The sequence below is a fragment of the Aquarana catesbeiana genome, linkage group LG01, assembly GCF_042186555.1.
Source record: "Aquarana catesbeiana isolate 2022-GZ linkage group LG01, ASM4218655v1, whole genome shotgun sequence".
NCBI lineage: Eukaryota > Metazoa > Chordata > Amphibia > Anura > Ranidae > Aquarana > Aquarana catesbeiana.
In genome coordinates, this window is record NC_133324.1 from 193,805,571 (window position 1) to 193,819,286 (window position 13,716).

The 13,716-nt window shown below is 43.8% G+C and overlaps 1 protein-coding gene across 2 annotated transcripts in view; it reads right to left on the bottom strand.

The window, feature by feature from the left end:
- Window positions 1-811: 811 nt before the first annotated feature.
- CCDC112 (coiled-coil domain containing 112) overlaps window positions 812-13,716 on the bottom strand; it is a 46,057-nt gene continuing 33,152 nt past the window's right edge. For both annotated transcript variants that reach the window (XM_073624640.1, XM_073624641.1), the window contains one exon: window positions 812-3,174. In XM_073624640.1, coding sequence (XP_073480741.1) covers window positions 3,144-3,174 — 31 coding nt within the window. In that variant the 3' untranslated portion in view covers window positions 812-3,143. The remainder of the gene's footprint in view (window positions 3,175-13,716) is intronic.

The window sequence follows — 13,716 nt, forward strand, 5'->3', positions numbered from 1 at the left end:
CCATCACATCTAAGAATTTTGTAAGCTGCAATATAATAAATGTTTGCTTTTATGTTTAACCCTTTCGAAGGTTTTCTGAAAGCACATGATCAGTAGAATAAAATAAAGGTGCTACTGATTTTTTAGACCCCGTGTTATTTGCGCAAATGTTTATCAAACCAATATATTTGCAAAAAATACACTAAAACCATTATTAGCAGATAAACAGTCAGTTCCTGCTAAAGCCCTACTAAATATAAAAGCTTAACCTGTACTGAGTTAATAAATAACAAATATTTGTAACTTTTAAATTGTGCCTTTTTGCGAAATGGTGAAAAATGAACAGATGCAAAAGTGTAAATATCCAAATTTCTCTAAAAATCTGAAGGTTTTAAATTTTTCCCTTACAGCTTTCAGAATTTGTGAAAGACCCCCAAAAACCATATTTTCTGAAAGCATACGACCTCTAGAATAAAAAGAAGGTGCTACTGATTTTTTAGACCCCGTGGTATTTGCGCAAATGTTTATCAAACTAATATATTCGCAAAAAATACACTAAAACCATTATTAGCAGATAAAAACACAGCTAATTTTACAAAATTCCTTTTAGATATAAAAGCTGAACCTGTATGGAGTTAATAAATAACAAATATTTGTAAATTTTAAATAGCGCCTTTTTGCAAAATGATGAAAATCAAACTACCCAAAAATTTCTTTAAAAATTTGAAGGTTTTCATTTTTCACTTACAGCTTTCAGAGTTTGTAAAAGACCCCAAAGCATATATTTGCATATGACCTCTGGAATAAAAAGAAGGTGCTACTGATTTTTTAGGCTCTGCGGTATTTGCGCAAATGTTTATCAAATCAATATTCTTGCTAAAAATACACTAAAACCCATTATTAGCAGATAAAAACACAGCAAGTTTTACAACATTCCTGCTAAATTCCAACTAAATATAAAAGCTTTACCTATATGGAGTTAAACTTAATACATAACAAATATTTGCAATTTTTACATTGCGCCTTTTTGCAAAACTGGTTAAAATCGAACTTACGCAAAAATGTAAATATACAAATTTCTCTAAAAATCTGAAGATTTTCATTTTTCCCTAATGCCCTGTACACACGGTCGGACATTGATCGGACATTGGATGGATGTTGGCTCAAACTTGTCTTGCATACACACGGTCACACAAAGTTGTCAGAAAATCCGATAGTTCTGAACGCGGTGGCGTAAAACACGTACGCCGGGACTATAAACGGAGCAGTAGCCAATAGCTTTTGTCTCTTAATTTATTCTGAGCATGCGTGTGCATCCCTGTAAAGGTACGCTGTGTATGCCCTGTATGAACAAGGCCTTCGACCCCTTTTCACACAGACACACCGATCAGATCTGCCTGTCCGTTTTTAGGCGGGCCCAATCGGACCACACATTGTTCTCTAGGGAGAGGCTGATTTAAATGGGCGCGTGTCCGTTTACACCTGCCTTCATCCGATCAAGTCCAGTCCGCTAAAAACAGAGTGACGGTTGTTAACATTTAGGGTTAATAACTCTGATCAGCAGGTTGTAATTCACTGATCAGAGTTGTAGAGTTGTTCAGCAGAGTCTGAACAATTCTGATATAAGCTTATGGTCATTGAAGTGACCATAAGCTTATAGTAGAGGGATAAATGAGGTCCGTACGGACTTGGCCACCTGCAGGCACTTCTGTAGGTTTGTACGGCATATGGACTTAGCAGTTAAAGGGTTAATACTGCTTTAAAAGCAGTAATAAGTCAATAAGTTCATTTGCTGGTGGCTGGGAGTACTCCCTGCAAAGGTTTTGGGGGGGGGGGGGGGACATCAAGACAACAATGATTTACAAAAACATGTTACCTCTGTTATTGAAATTTGCAAGTCCCTCTCTAGGTGTTTTCACTGCATATTCTGTCTACCTTTTAAGCGCACATTAGAAGATTTTCCTATTTAAGTCTAGAGAGGACTGCTTTGATATATTCTAGACAAGCTCGGCAGGCGTAATGTTCCAAGTGCCTGCCATAAGATCTTCTGGTTGGCAGATCTCAGCAAAGGTCTAAGTAACATATGTCTTCATCTTATGCACCCTAGACCCTTGGGTGGAGTTTTCCTTTAGATATAAGGCTCCATTCACACACACTCCATTCACAAGTCACATAACTTTGGATGGGTGCAACTTGGATGTGACTTGTCCCTCTCCACTTGACCCACTATTGCACCACTGTTGCATGTAAAACATTCAAGTACAACTTTCATGTAACTTTTGAGGGTTAAAAGGGGTTGTAAACCCTTGTGTTTTTTCACCTTAATGCATCCTATGCATTAAGGTGAAAAAACTTCTGACACTGACCGGCCCCCTAGCCCTCCCGTTTTACTCACCTGAGCCCATTCGTTCTCTTGGCGGAGACGCGCAGTACCTCTCTGCCCGGGGATCTCGGCTCTTGATTGGATAGATTGATAGCAGCGCAGCCATTGGCTCCCGTTGCTGTCAATCAAATCCAATAACGCAGGCGCCAGGGGCAGGGCCGAGACCAGCATTCTGTGTCTAGTGACGCAAATGCTGGACTCGGGAGCGGGCCCGCAAGGTAACCCCCAGGAAGAGCGCTTCTCCTAGGGGGTTTACCGATGCGAGGAGGAGACGTGAGTGCCATTGGGGGACCCCAGAAGATGATGATCGGGGCCACACTGTGCAAAACAAACTGCACAGTGGAGGTAAGTATGATATGTTTATCATAAAAAAAAAAAAAAAAAAACTAGAGTTTATAACCCCTTTAATATTGAAGTGTATGGCCCTCAAGTTGCACTCCATAAGTTGCGTGATTTGGAGTCGTACAAGTGTGAATGGAGCCTTAGTAAAGTAGTGCCAACTGGTCTGGTGAAAGCACAGAGGGAGTTCACAAACAAGCCACTTACAAATGCAGTCAACAAAAGTCCATTCATTTGCATCAACATCAGGGCAGGGATTGGTGGTGCTTAAAATAGTCATATATTGAACAATATCAAATGTTAGGTGAAAAAAGAAGGACTCCCTGGAGCCGCACATCCGTCCTGTCCCTGTGCTGGGTATGTGAATGGTCACGCCCCCAATGCGTTTCACTTTGCCCCTCGGAGCTTAGTCATGGGGATCAAATGTTAGGCACCATTCTAACTATAAGCCTTGCCTCCATGATGGGACAGCTCTGAAAAAAAATACAGAAAGTATAGTTAATAATAATAATCAACATGTGATTTAATTAAATCACAATATCTGTATTGCCTTCTGTCATTGCTCATGTTCTATATGTGTTGTCTTCCTTTACCTGCTGCAATCATTGTATGCATTGAAAGAGCAATTTATCAATAAAAAAGTTTTGATTAAAAAAAAACATGTGATTTAATTGTATGTCACCATCTAAAAATTTCCAGTTATAACACAGCTTACTCAGCATTAAGTTGTCACCAAGGCAGCCTGATAGGTAAGTGATGAACTGCTTTGCTGTGCTAGGATTTAATCTACACCAGAAACATTATCTGCATGGACTTGGAATGTTCTCTCCATTGGTAGCGTGGGTTTAATCCAAGTATTCTGACTTTCTTCCTACCAGTATTGGTAGGATAATGCAGCTTTAATCATGGTGTGCATATCGGTTTGCCTTACCTAGGGAGATTATCCCGTTAGCTCCTTGAGGATCTGATGTGAATGATTTACGTATTCTGTACAGTACTACATAATTATTCTGCACTATAATGAATTCAATATAAATTATACAGCATTAAGATTAGTAGTTTATGCTACCAATCTCCTACAGCATAAGACTGCAAATATCTAGTAGTTATTCACATTCAACTGGACTTGTTCTGTAATGTTGAACTGAAGACGTGGCCGAGACAAGCTAAGAAATGTCTTAGTCCAGTTGAATGTGACTAACTACTGCTAGATCATGGATAAAAAAGAACCTTCGCAGACATACAGAAGAGTGCAATTTTACTTTAGACCTGCTGGACTTTGCCATTTCTCCATTTCCCACAGCCATTACATGGAATGCTTAAAGGGGACGTACAGCCAAAGCTTGTTTGGCTATACTTCTCCTGTGGATCAAAGGAGTGCAGATCGTTCCGCACTACTGTGACCAGTTTTTAGCAGACAGCGGGCTAAAGTCCACTGTCGGGCTGATATCACAGAGCCAATCCAGGCTCGGGAAAGATCGCGACCATATGGTTGGGATTTGCCCACATGCCTGGACTGGCACCCGGCTCAGGCTCTCAGCAAGCCTCTGAGAGCCTGAGCTGACCGCTCCCACTCCCTCCTCAGCCCAAAGCTCCAGTGGGGGGGGGGGGGGGGGGTGCTAATTGGGATGCAGAGCAGAGAGCTGGTGACTGACACCATCTCTCTGCTCATAGGACTCTGAGAACCGAGCAATCAGCAGTGTTAGATCGCTTGGTTCTCAGCCTTAGAGCCGGCGGGGGACAGATGTAGCATCACACCAATGCTGCATCCACCCAGGTAAATATGACTAAAAACAAATTCCCATGCTTCTCTTTTAAACGTGAACTGCAGGCAGATATAAAAGAGATAAATTAAAGTCGTTAAAAAATCTTGGACATGAAACCTAACCAAAGCATATCCATCCACAGTGTGTACTGGTCTCAATCAGAAGCACTAAGTTTCTTTTCTGTCTGCCGCTTCGTTCCTCTGCTATCAGCATGAATCATTTCTAACGTGTTCCTGACAACAAGAGAAAAATGGTGACAGGGGAGGGAGCTCCAACTGATTGACAGCCTCAGCTCTGTTCCTGTGTACTGTGAGAAGGGGGTATGTCCCTTTCCTCCAATCAGCTCTCAGAGTCGCCTTACTGAGCTCTGCAGAGTAACTTCAACTTACCACTCCCCTCCTTTTTTCTGACAACTCAGACACTTTATAAATTATGGACTTTGAAGTGATGTAGAGAAGAGAAAGACAGCAGATAAATAGGTACAAGCTATGTAGGAGGATTTCTTTAATCTGCGTATCACCTGAGGCCAGTCACTTCACTGGGTATATGCAAGGGATTACAACCACTTTAATATAGCTCTGTAGTTAAAACCTGAATGCACTTTTTTAAATGCAACTAGTGAAAAGTACCTGAATTTATTTGATATCAGCTTCTTGCATTCCCAGTAGACTGGAAGAGGAAAAGGCACTGGGAGCCAATTAGGGTTGCTACATACAAATGTGCCAACAAGGTACAGACGAGCACAGTGATGATCTGGTTAGTCCCTTGCAACACCTGCAATGTTTAGTCCGAAGGCTGGTGTGTTAACTCCATTCTTATTTCTTAAGAGTAACAGAAAGTAGTGTTATCCTGTTGGTTGTTCTGTGTGGCAGGGCTGTATTTTTCTCAGCACTGCATGAACAGAAATACTAATTATTTAGCAAGCAAAACAGCTCCCTTATATGCATTTCATCTGTGTATTTGGCCAGTTTAGCTTTCATGATAAAAGAAGGGCCGATTTACCTGTGAAATGAATATTGATAAACTAAATATACATTAAACACACTGATGAAAAGGTGTGACTGTTTGTTGTAATGTAGAAAGGAAACGTGTCAAGCATAACTATGTATGCTGTGGCTTATTGAATATATTGAGTAAAATAAGAATATGTATTAACTGAGAAATGTTATGTGCCTTTGTTCTAAAGATCTGAAACATAAGATCTATATATAGCAAGATATTTTATATATATATCAGTGGGGACGGAAAGTATTCAGACCCCTTTAAATTTTTCACTCTGTTATATTGCAGCCATTTGCTATTTGGGGATCCTCTGCCATTCCTCCTTGCAGATCCTCTCCAGTTCTGTCAGGTTGGATGGTAAATGTTGGTGGACAGCCATTTTTAGGTCTCTCCAGAGATGCTCAATTGGGTTTAAGTCAGGGCTCTGGCTGGGCCATTCAAGAACAGTCACGGAGTTGTTGTGAAGCCACTCCTTCGTTATTTTAGCTGTGTGCTTAGGGTCATTGTCTTGTTGGAAGGTAAACCTTCGGCCCAGTCTGAAGTACTAAGCACTCTGGAGAAGGTTTTCGTCTAGGATATCCCTGTAATTGGCCGTATTCATCTTTCCCTCAATTGCAACCAGTTGTCCTGTCCCTGCAGCTGAAAAACACCCCCACAGCATGATGCTGCCACCACTACGCTTCACTGTTGGGACTGTATTGGACAGGTGACGTGCAGTGCCTGGTTTTCTCCACACGTACCGCTTAGAATTAAGGCCAAAAAGTTCTATCTTGGTCTCATCAGACCAGAGAATCTTATTTCTCACCATCTTGGAGTCCTTCAGGTGTTTTTTTTAGCAAACTCCATGCGGGCTTTCATGTGTCCTGCACTGAGGAGAGGCTTCCGTCGGGCCACAAAGCCCGGACTGGTGGAGGGCTGCAGTGATGGTTGACTTTCTACAACTTTCTTCCATCTCCCGACTGCATCTCTGGAGCTCAACCACAGTGATCTTTGGGTTCTTCTTTACCTCTCTCACCAAGGCTCTTCTCCCCCGATAGCTCAGTTTGGCCGGACAGCCAGCTCTAGGAAGGGTTCTGGTCGTCCCAAACGTCTTCCATTTAAGGATTATGGAGGCCACTGTGCTCTTAGGAATCTTAAGTGCAGCAAAATTTTTTGGCCAGATCTGTGCCTTGCCACAATTCTGTTTCTGAGCTCTTCAGGCAGTTCCTTTGACCTCATGATTCTCATTTGCTCTGACATGCACTGTGAGCTGTAAGGTCTTATATAGACAGGTGTGTGGCTTTCCTAATCAAGTCCAATCAGTATAATCAAACACAGCTGGACTCAAATGTGTAGAACCATCTCAAGGATGATCAGAAGAAATGGACAGGATCTGAGTTAAATATGAGTGTCACAGCAAAGGGTCTGAATACTTAGGACCATGTGATAATATTTCAGTTGTTCTTTTTTAATAAATCTGCAAAAATGTCAACAATTCTGTGTTTTTCTGTCAATATGGGGTGCTGTGTGTACATTAATGAGGAAAAAAAAATCAACTTAAAAGATTTTGGCAAATGGCTGCATTATAACAAAGTGAAAAATTTAAGGGGGCCTGAATACTTTCCGTCCCCACTGTGTATATTATTATTTATATATATATATATATATATATATATATATATATATATATATATATATATATATATATATATAGCAAGTTAATAAAAATAGGAATTTTTATATTTTTATAGCAGCTTATCTGTAAAATCCTTTTCTTTTGATGTACATCACGGGACACAGAGCCTCAGTAATTACTGATGGGTTATATAGGGTATCACTGATTGGACACTGGCACACCCTTAACAGGAAGTTCAACCCCCTATATAATCCCCTCCCCTTACAGGGATACCTCAGTTTTGTAGCAAAGCAATATAAGTGTATTAGAAGAGGGGCGGGACCTCTGTGTCCCGTGATGTACATAAAAAAAAAAAAAAGGATTTTACAGGTAAGCTGTTATAAAAAAATCCTATTTTCTTTCTCGTACATCACGGGACACAGAGCCTCAGTAATTACTGATGGGACGTCCCACAGCAATGCTATTTGAGGGGAGGGGACCACACACGTAGGGTGTAATCAGACCTGAGGACCTTGTACTGCTGCCTGCAGCACACTACGCCCAAAGGCGATATCCTCATGTCTTCCCACATCCACCTGATAAAATCTGGTGAATGTATGGACTGAAGACCACGTTGTGGCCTTACAGATTTGAGCCATAGAGGCCCGGTGATGCACCGCCCAAGAGGCACTAATCGCCCTTGTGGACTGTGCCTTGACCTGCAAATGTGGAATTTTTTGTTTCAAACCGTAAGCCTGAATAATCATTTGTCGAATCCATTTCGAAAGGGTAGACCTTGACGCTGCCTGCCCTCTATTGGGACCTTCTGGTAGTATGAACAAAACATCCGTTTTGCGAACTTGAGCAGTTGCTTCCAGATAGGTCCTGACTGCCCTTACTACATCCAAAGAATGTAGTGACCTTTCTTCCGAGGAACAGGGATCTGGAAAAAAGGAAGGCAGAACAATATCTTGGTTTAGATGGAAATCTGAAACCACCTTTGGTAGAAAGCTAGGATGAGGGCGCAATACCACTCTATCCTTATGCATGATCAAATAAGGCTCTTTACAGGAAAGGGCTGCTAACTCTGATACTCTTCTAGCAGAAGAAATGGCTACCAGGAAAACTAACTTCCTTGTCAATAAGACCAAGAGAATCTGACGTATGGGCTCAAAAGGCTGTTTCTGTAAAACCGACAGAACCAAATTCAAGTCCCAAGGGTTTAGGGGCGCTTTAACTGGAGGATTAAGACGCGTCACCCCTTGCATAAAGTTTCAGACCAAGGAATGAGAAGCAAGTGGTAGTTGAAATAACACTGATAAGGCCGAGACCTGGTCCTTGATGGTACTCAAGGCCAGCTTCATCTCTAATCCTATTTGTAGAAAGTCAAGAATTCTACCAATGACATATTTTCTGGGATGCCAACCCCTGGCTTCACACCAGGATACATAAGTCCTCCAAACTCTATGATAAATCACTCTGGAAGCTGGCTTCCTAGCATTGATTAAAATAGAGATCACAGGACCTGAAAGCCCACGACTCCTCAGAACGTGGGTCTCAACAGCCAAACCGTCAAATTTAGCGTTTGTAAGGCAGGATGGAATACTGGACCTTGAGATAACAGGTCTGGACGTGACGGTAGGGTCCACAGGGAACCCACTGTCATTCTTACTATCTCTGCATACCAAGCTCTTCTAAGCCACGCTGGGGCCACCAGAAGTACTGACTTTTTTTCCTGCTGGATCCTGCGAAGGAGCCGTGGCAGTAGCATAATAGGAGGAAACACATAAATCAGTGAGAACTGATGCCACGGAATCACCAACGCATCTGTCCCGTATGCAAGAGGATCCCTTGTTCTTGCCACAAACTTGTCGACCTTGTTGTTGATCCTGGACGCAAAGAGATCTACATCTGGTATACCCCATCTTTGGCATATGGCCCAAAAGACATCGGGGTGAAGAGACCATTCCCCTGGGACTAACCGTTGGCGACTCAAATAGTCCGCCTGCCAGTTCTCTATCCCTGGAATGAAAACTGCCAATATGCATGGCACATGCTTTTCTGCCCAGACTAAAATCTGGTTCACCTCTCTCTGAGCTGCAAGACTCCTGGTGCCTCCCTGATGATTGATATAGGTTTTTTTATGCCTGTACCTTCTTGTTCCAAGCAGACAGGATACTGTGTTGCAGCAGTCTTGAATGAAACTGAGCATAGGGAACTGCTTCGAATGAAGCCACCATCTTTCCCAGCAGCCTCATACAAAGACGGACCCTTTTTGGTCCTGACTACCTGAATCAGCTCTCTTAAGGCACTGATCCTTGCCTGAGGTAAAAATACCTTCTCTTGGCTTGTATCTATGACCAGGCCAAAATACTCTAGTCTTCTTACTGGTTTTAAGAAAGATTTTTCTAGGTTGAGAATCCAACCTAGGTGTTCCAGGTAGTTGACTGTGGTCATCAAGTTCCCGCTCAAACAGGCTAGCGACCGGTCTATCAAGAGCAGGTCATCTAGGTATGCTATGACAGTTATACCCTGAGCCCTTAATCTGGCCAGAGGAGGAGCCAAGATCTTTGTAAACACCGAGGTGCAGTGGCTAGCCCGAAAGGCAGGGCCACAAACTGAAAATGGTGTCCTTCTATTTCGAAGCGCAAGTACTTTTGATGAGCAGGAAAAATGGGTACATGCAGATACGCATCCCTGATGTCTATTGATGCCAGAAATTCTCCTCCCTGTAGGATGGAGACTACTGACCGGATTGATTCCATGCGAAAGGATCGAATCCTTAGGAATCGATTTAGATCCTTTAGATCCAGGATGGGTCTGACATCTCCATTTGGTTTTTGAACCGTAAAAAGGTTGGAATAAAATCCCAATCCTTGTTCTTCCGTGGGAACCACCACGATAACCTAGAGTTACCGTAGAGATTACCCATCTGTCCTGAAAATCCTCCTGCCAGAGCTTTGAGAACCGTAGCAGTCTTCCCCCCACCCGAGCGAGCGGGGGTGCTCCTTCATAAAGAGGCTTTAGCGTCTTGTCTAGTAGGCTTCTTCCCCCAGGACTTCTTTTTACCCTGGGGTCGACTCTGAAATTTATTTCTTGACCCTGACGGAGGAGGCCGTCGCGACTGCCTGGAGGCTGATGCTCCTGGCACTGGGGAAAGAGCCCGTTTGAAAGAGGGACGCTTACTCCTTTTCTTAACAGGTAAGAGAGTGCTTTTCCCACTAGAGATCCTTTGGATATAAAACTGTCCAAATCTCTCCAAATAGCCTTGCACCACGAAATGGAAATCCAGTCAGAAGCTTCTTACATGGTGCTTTGGCTGACCAATTTTTCAACCATAAGATTCTACGCATATGCACCAACCCAAGTGAAAGATGAGAGGTTTTGATAAGGTCGCTGGAAGGTTAGCCAACCCCTGGGTCTGCTGTTCAGGTAGAACTTTGAGGACCTGCTTAACACGGTCTCTCAAGTATTGACAGACTCCGATCGCTGCCACTGCAGGTTGAGCTACTGAACCTGCTAAGGAGAAAATATTTTTCAACAGGGATTCCATCTTTTTATCAACAGGATCCCTGAGCATCTGAGCATTGTCTACAGGGCAAGTCAGAAGGTATTTACGGAGGAAATGGCGGCGTCAACAGCCGGTATCCCCCACATCTTTATAAACTTTTCTTCCATAGGATAAAGTGTTGAAAACATTTTAGGCGGAAAAAAACGTTTATCTGGGTGATCCCACTCAGAATAAATGAGCTTTTCTAGTAAATTATGAACAGGAAAAGCATGTGTTGTTTGAGAAGGCTTCAGTGAACCCAAAGAAGAAGAGGGTTCTTTAACTGACTCAGATACGGGTAATTTAAATGTGGAACGGACCAATCCAGCAAGGATCTGTACTAACACCTTCTCATCCTGAGAAGCTGAAGAGGGCCCTTCTCCACTTGATTCCTCAGAGGAGGAATCATCAGTCCCATCCCGATCCTCTGAAAGGGATTCTTCTCCTTTTTCCCAGGAGTTCCTCTGCCTGAGGGTCCTGGGTAACAGAGGAAGACCCATTGCGTTTTCTACCACTGAGCGAAGATGCGATTAAGGCCATTAATCTTTCCTCTAGTCCATTAATGGTTGAGGAAAAAACCTCCTATATACAGGGGGCTGAATTGCCAGAAGCAGATGCAGCCCCTGCCCCCGACGGCTCTCCCAGGCCGGCCATCCCAGGTCCTTCGGGGGGGGGGGAAAGGCGCTGCAGAAGGGGGGTCCTCAGAGCCTGAGGGAGATCCCCTAGAGCCTCTGGTTTGTGGGGTATTTGTACCTCTTCTACCCATAGTGCAAAGCAACAAGGGGGAGGTATCACACAAATAAAACACTGACTGCTGAGCGATGTATTACAGCAACTGTCGCTTCTACCAATGCCCAGTCAAATGTTTCTAAGTAAATGCTGCCTGGGAGAATGCCTGTGTCCCACCTTACATGCGACCGTCAGCTCTGTGTCCCTCCATAGGCTGAATGCACCTGAAAAAGTGTGCTTTTTATCGCCTGTGCAGCCAGCGATGTGGGCGTCTAGGCACGCCGGACATCGCGCTAACGCTCCGAACCCATCCCGCCCCCCTCCTCGTTTTTTTAAAAAACGAGCGCCTTCCCGCGCGAGCCGACCTTCCGGGACAAGTATGGAGGGGAGGCTGGGGTGGAGGAGGAAGGAGAGAGGCCGGCAGATGATGGGATCTGCCAATAGTAGTGGCGGCGGTAGCGCGGTGTTCTACCGCCTTTCAAACCACCGCGGCCCCCCTAATCTTGGGAGGAATATCCCTGAGGAAGAGCCCCCCATCCCATCCTACCTGGAGCTCGGCTGGAGGAGCTGTGCAGCGTGAACACTGAGACAGACAAATCAAGCATGTGAAGGTATGTGCTCTTGGCAGCCCCCGGTGGCGACAATAGGCATAGCATACATTTACTTAAAGGAGAAACCTACTAGAATTAAAAAATTCTGAGGAATCTCCCTTACCTTATCTAGCTGCAGGGTTCTGTTATACAGACCCAATCTTGACCTCTCACGGTGGGCTCCGTTTGGAAAACCTTCAGAGACAGGGGCCCCCTAGAAAAGGAGGATCCACAGTTCTGGGCCCGTAAAGCACCCCGCCAGGGATATGGCTAGAAAAACCAAATACTGGATCCCGGGGTCCAGCTCTCTAAAAAGAGAAGCATTACAGGTAAGAACTCATTTCTTCGGGCACGAGGCCCTGGGTACCATCCAATTCGGCCTAAAAAGGACACTTTGAAATGGATCCGGTTTGCATGGCTTGCCCCAGTATAGGATATAGGATATTCCCCTTGGAGCTCAGCACAGCACATCTTTACACGTGACCAACACCTAAGACACTGGTGAAAAAACTGAGGTATCCCTGTAAGGGGAGGGATTATATAGGGGGTTGAACTTCCTGTTTAGGGTGTGCCAGTGTCCAATCACCTAGTGATACCCTATGTAACCCATCAGTAATTACTAGGGTTGTCCCGATACCACTTTTTTAGGACCGAGTACAAGTACCGATACTTTTTTTCAAGTACTCGCCGATACCGATTACCGATACTTTTTTTTTTTAATGTCATGTGACAGTTTTTTTTTTATTTTTAATAATGCTTTCTTTTTTTTCGGGGGGGGGGGGGGGGGGGTGAACGGTGTCTGTTTTTTTTTTTTTTTTTATTTACAATTTTTATTTTTTACAATAATATTTTTTTTATTCATTTTTGCAATATGTTTTTTTTTTTTTTTAATCAGCCCTGTTGGGGGGCTTTGGTGAGATATCAGGGGTCTTAACAGACCTCTGATATCTCCCCCTTGAGAAAGAGACCGAGGATAGAGATTCCTCAGTCCCTTTCTCTGCAGCCTCAGCTGCACTGAGAATGAATGGAGAGAAGACAGCGGCTCCTCTCCATTCATAAACTGACACATTGTAATCACAGGAGATTACAATGTATCAGTTATGTGAATGGACAGAGTCAGTTGACTCTCTACATACACAAAGGAAGGAGGAGGAGGACGGCGGAACGGAGGGGACAGCAGAACGGAGGTGGACAGATAAGGAGAGGGGGACAGAGGAACGGAGGGGGACAGAGAAGGAGAGGGGGACAGAGGAACGGAACGGAGGGGGACAGATAAGGAGAGGGGGACAGAGGAACGGAGGAACGGAGGGGGACAGAGAAGGAGAGGGGGACAGAGGAACGGAGTGGGCATGGAGGAGGATGAGGTGACAGTCAGCGGTGATCGCGTGGGGAAGTTACAAGCACCGATCACCGCTGTATGTCACTGAAAGCCGCGGGGGGGAAGCTTGTAACTCCCCCACACGCCGATCACCGCTGACTGTCATAGTATCGGCGGAAGATCGGGAGCATTTGCCCGAGTACAAGTACTTGGGCAAATGCTCGGTATCGGTGCCGATACCGATACTAGTATCGGTATCGGGACAACCCTAGTAATTACTGAGGCTCTGTGTCCCGTGATGTACGAGAAAGAAATTGTAAATATGTGAAAGTGAAAAATAAAAAATAGTTAAACTGAATAGTGAATATAGTCCATTTATAAATTTATTTATGGACTTTTTGATAATCGCACTGCACTATTCAGTTCAACTATTTTATTTTTCTCTTTCACATATTTACAATTTTAT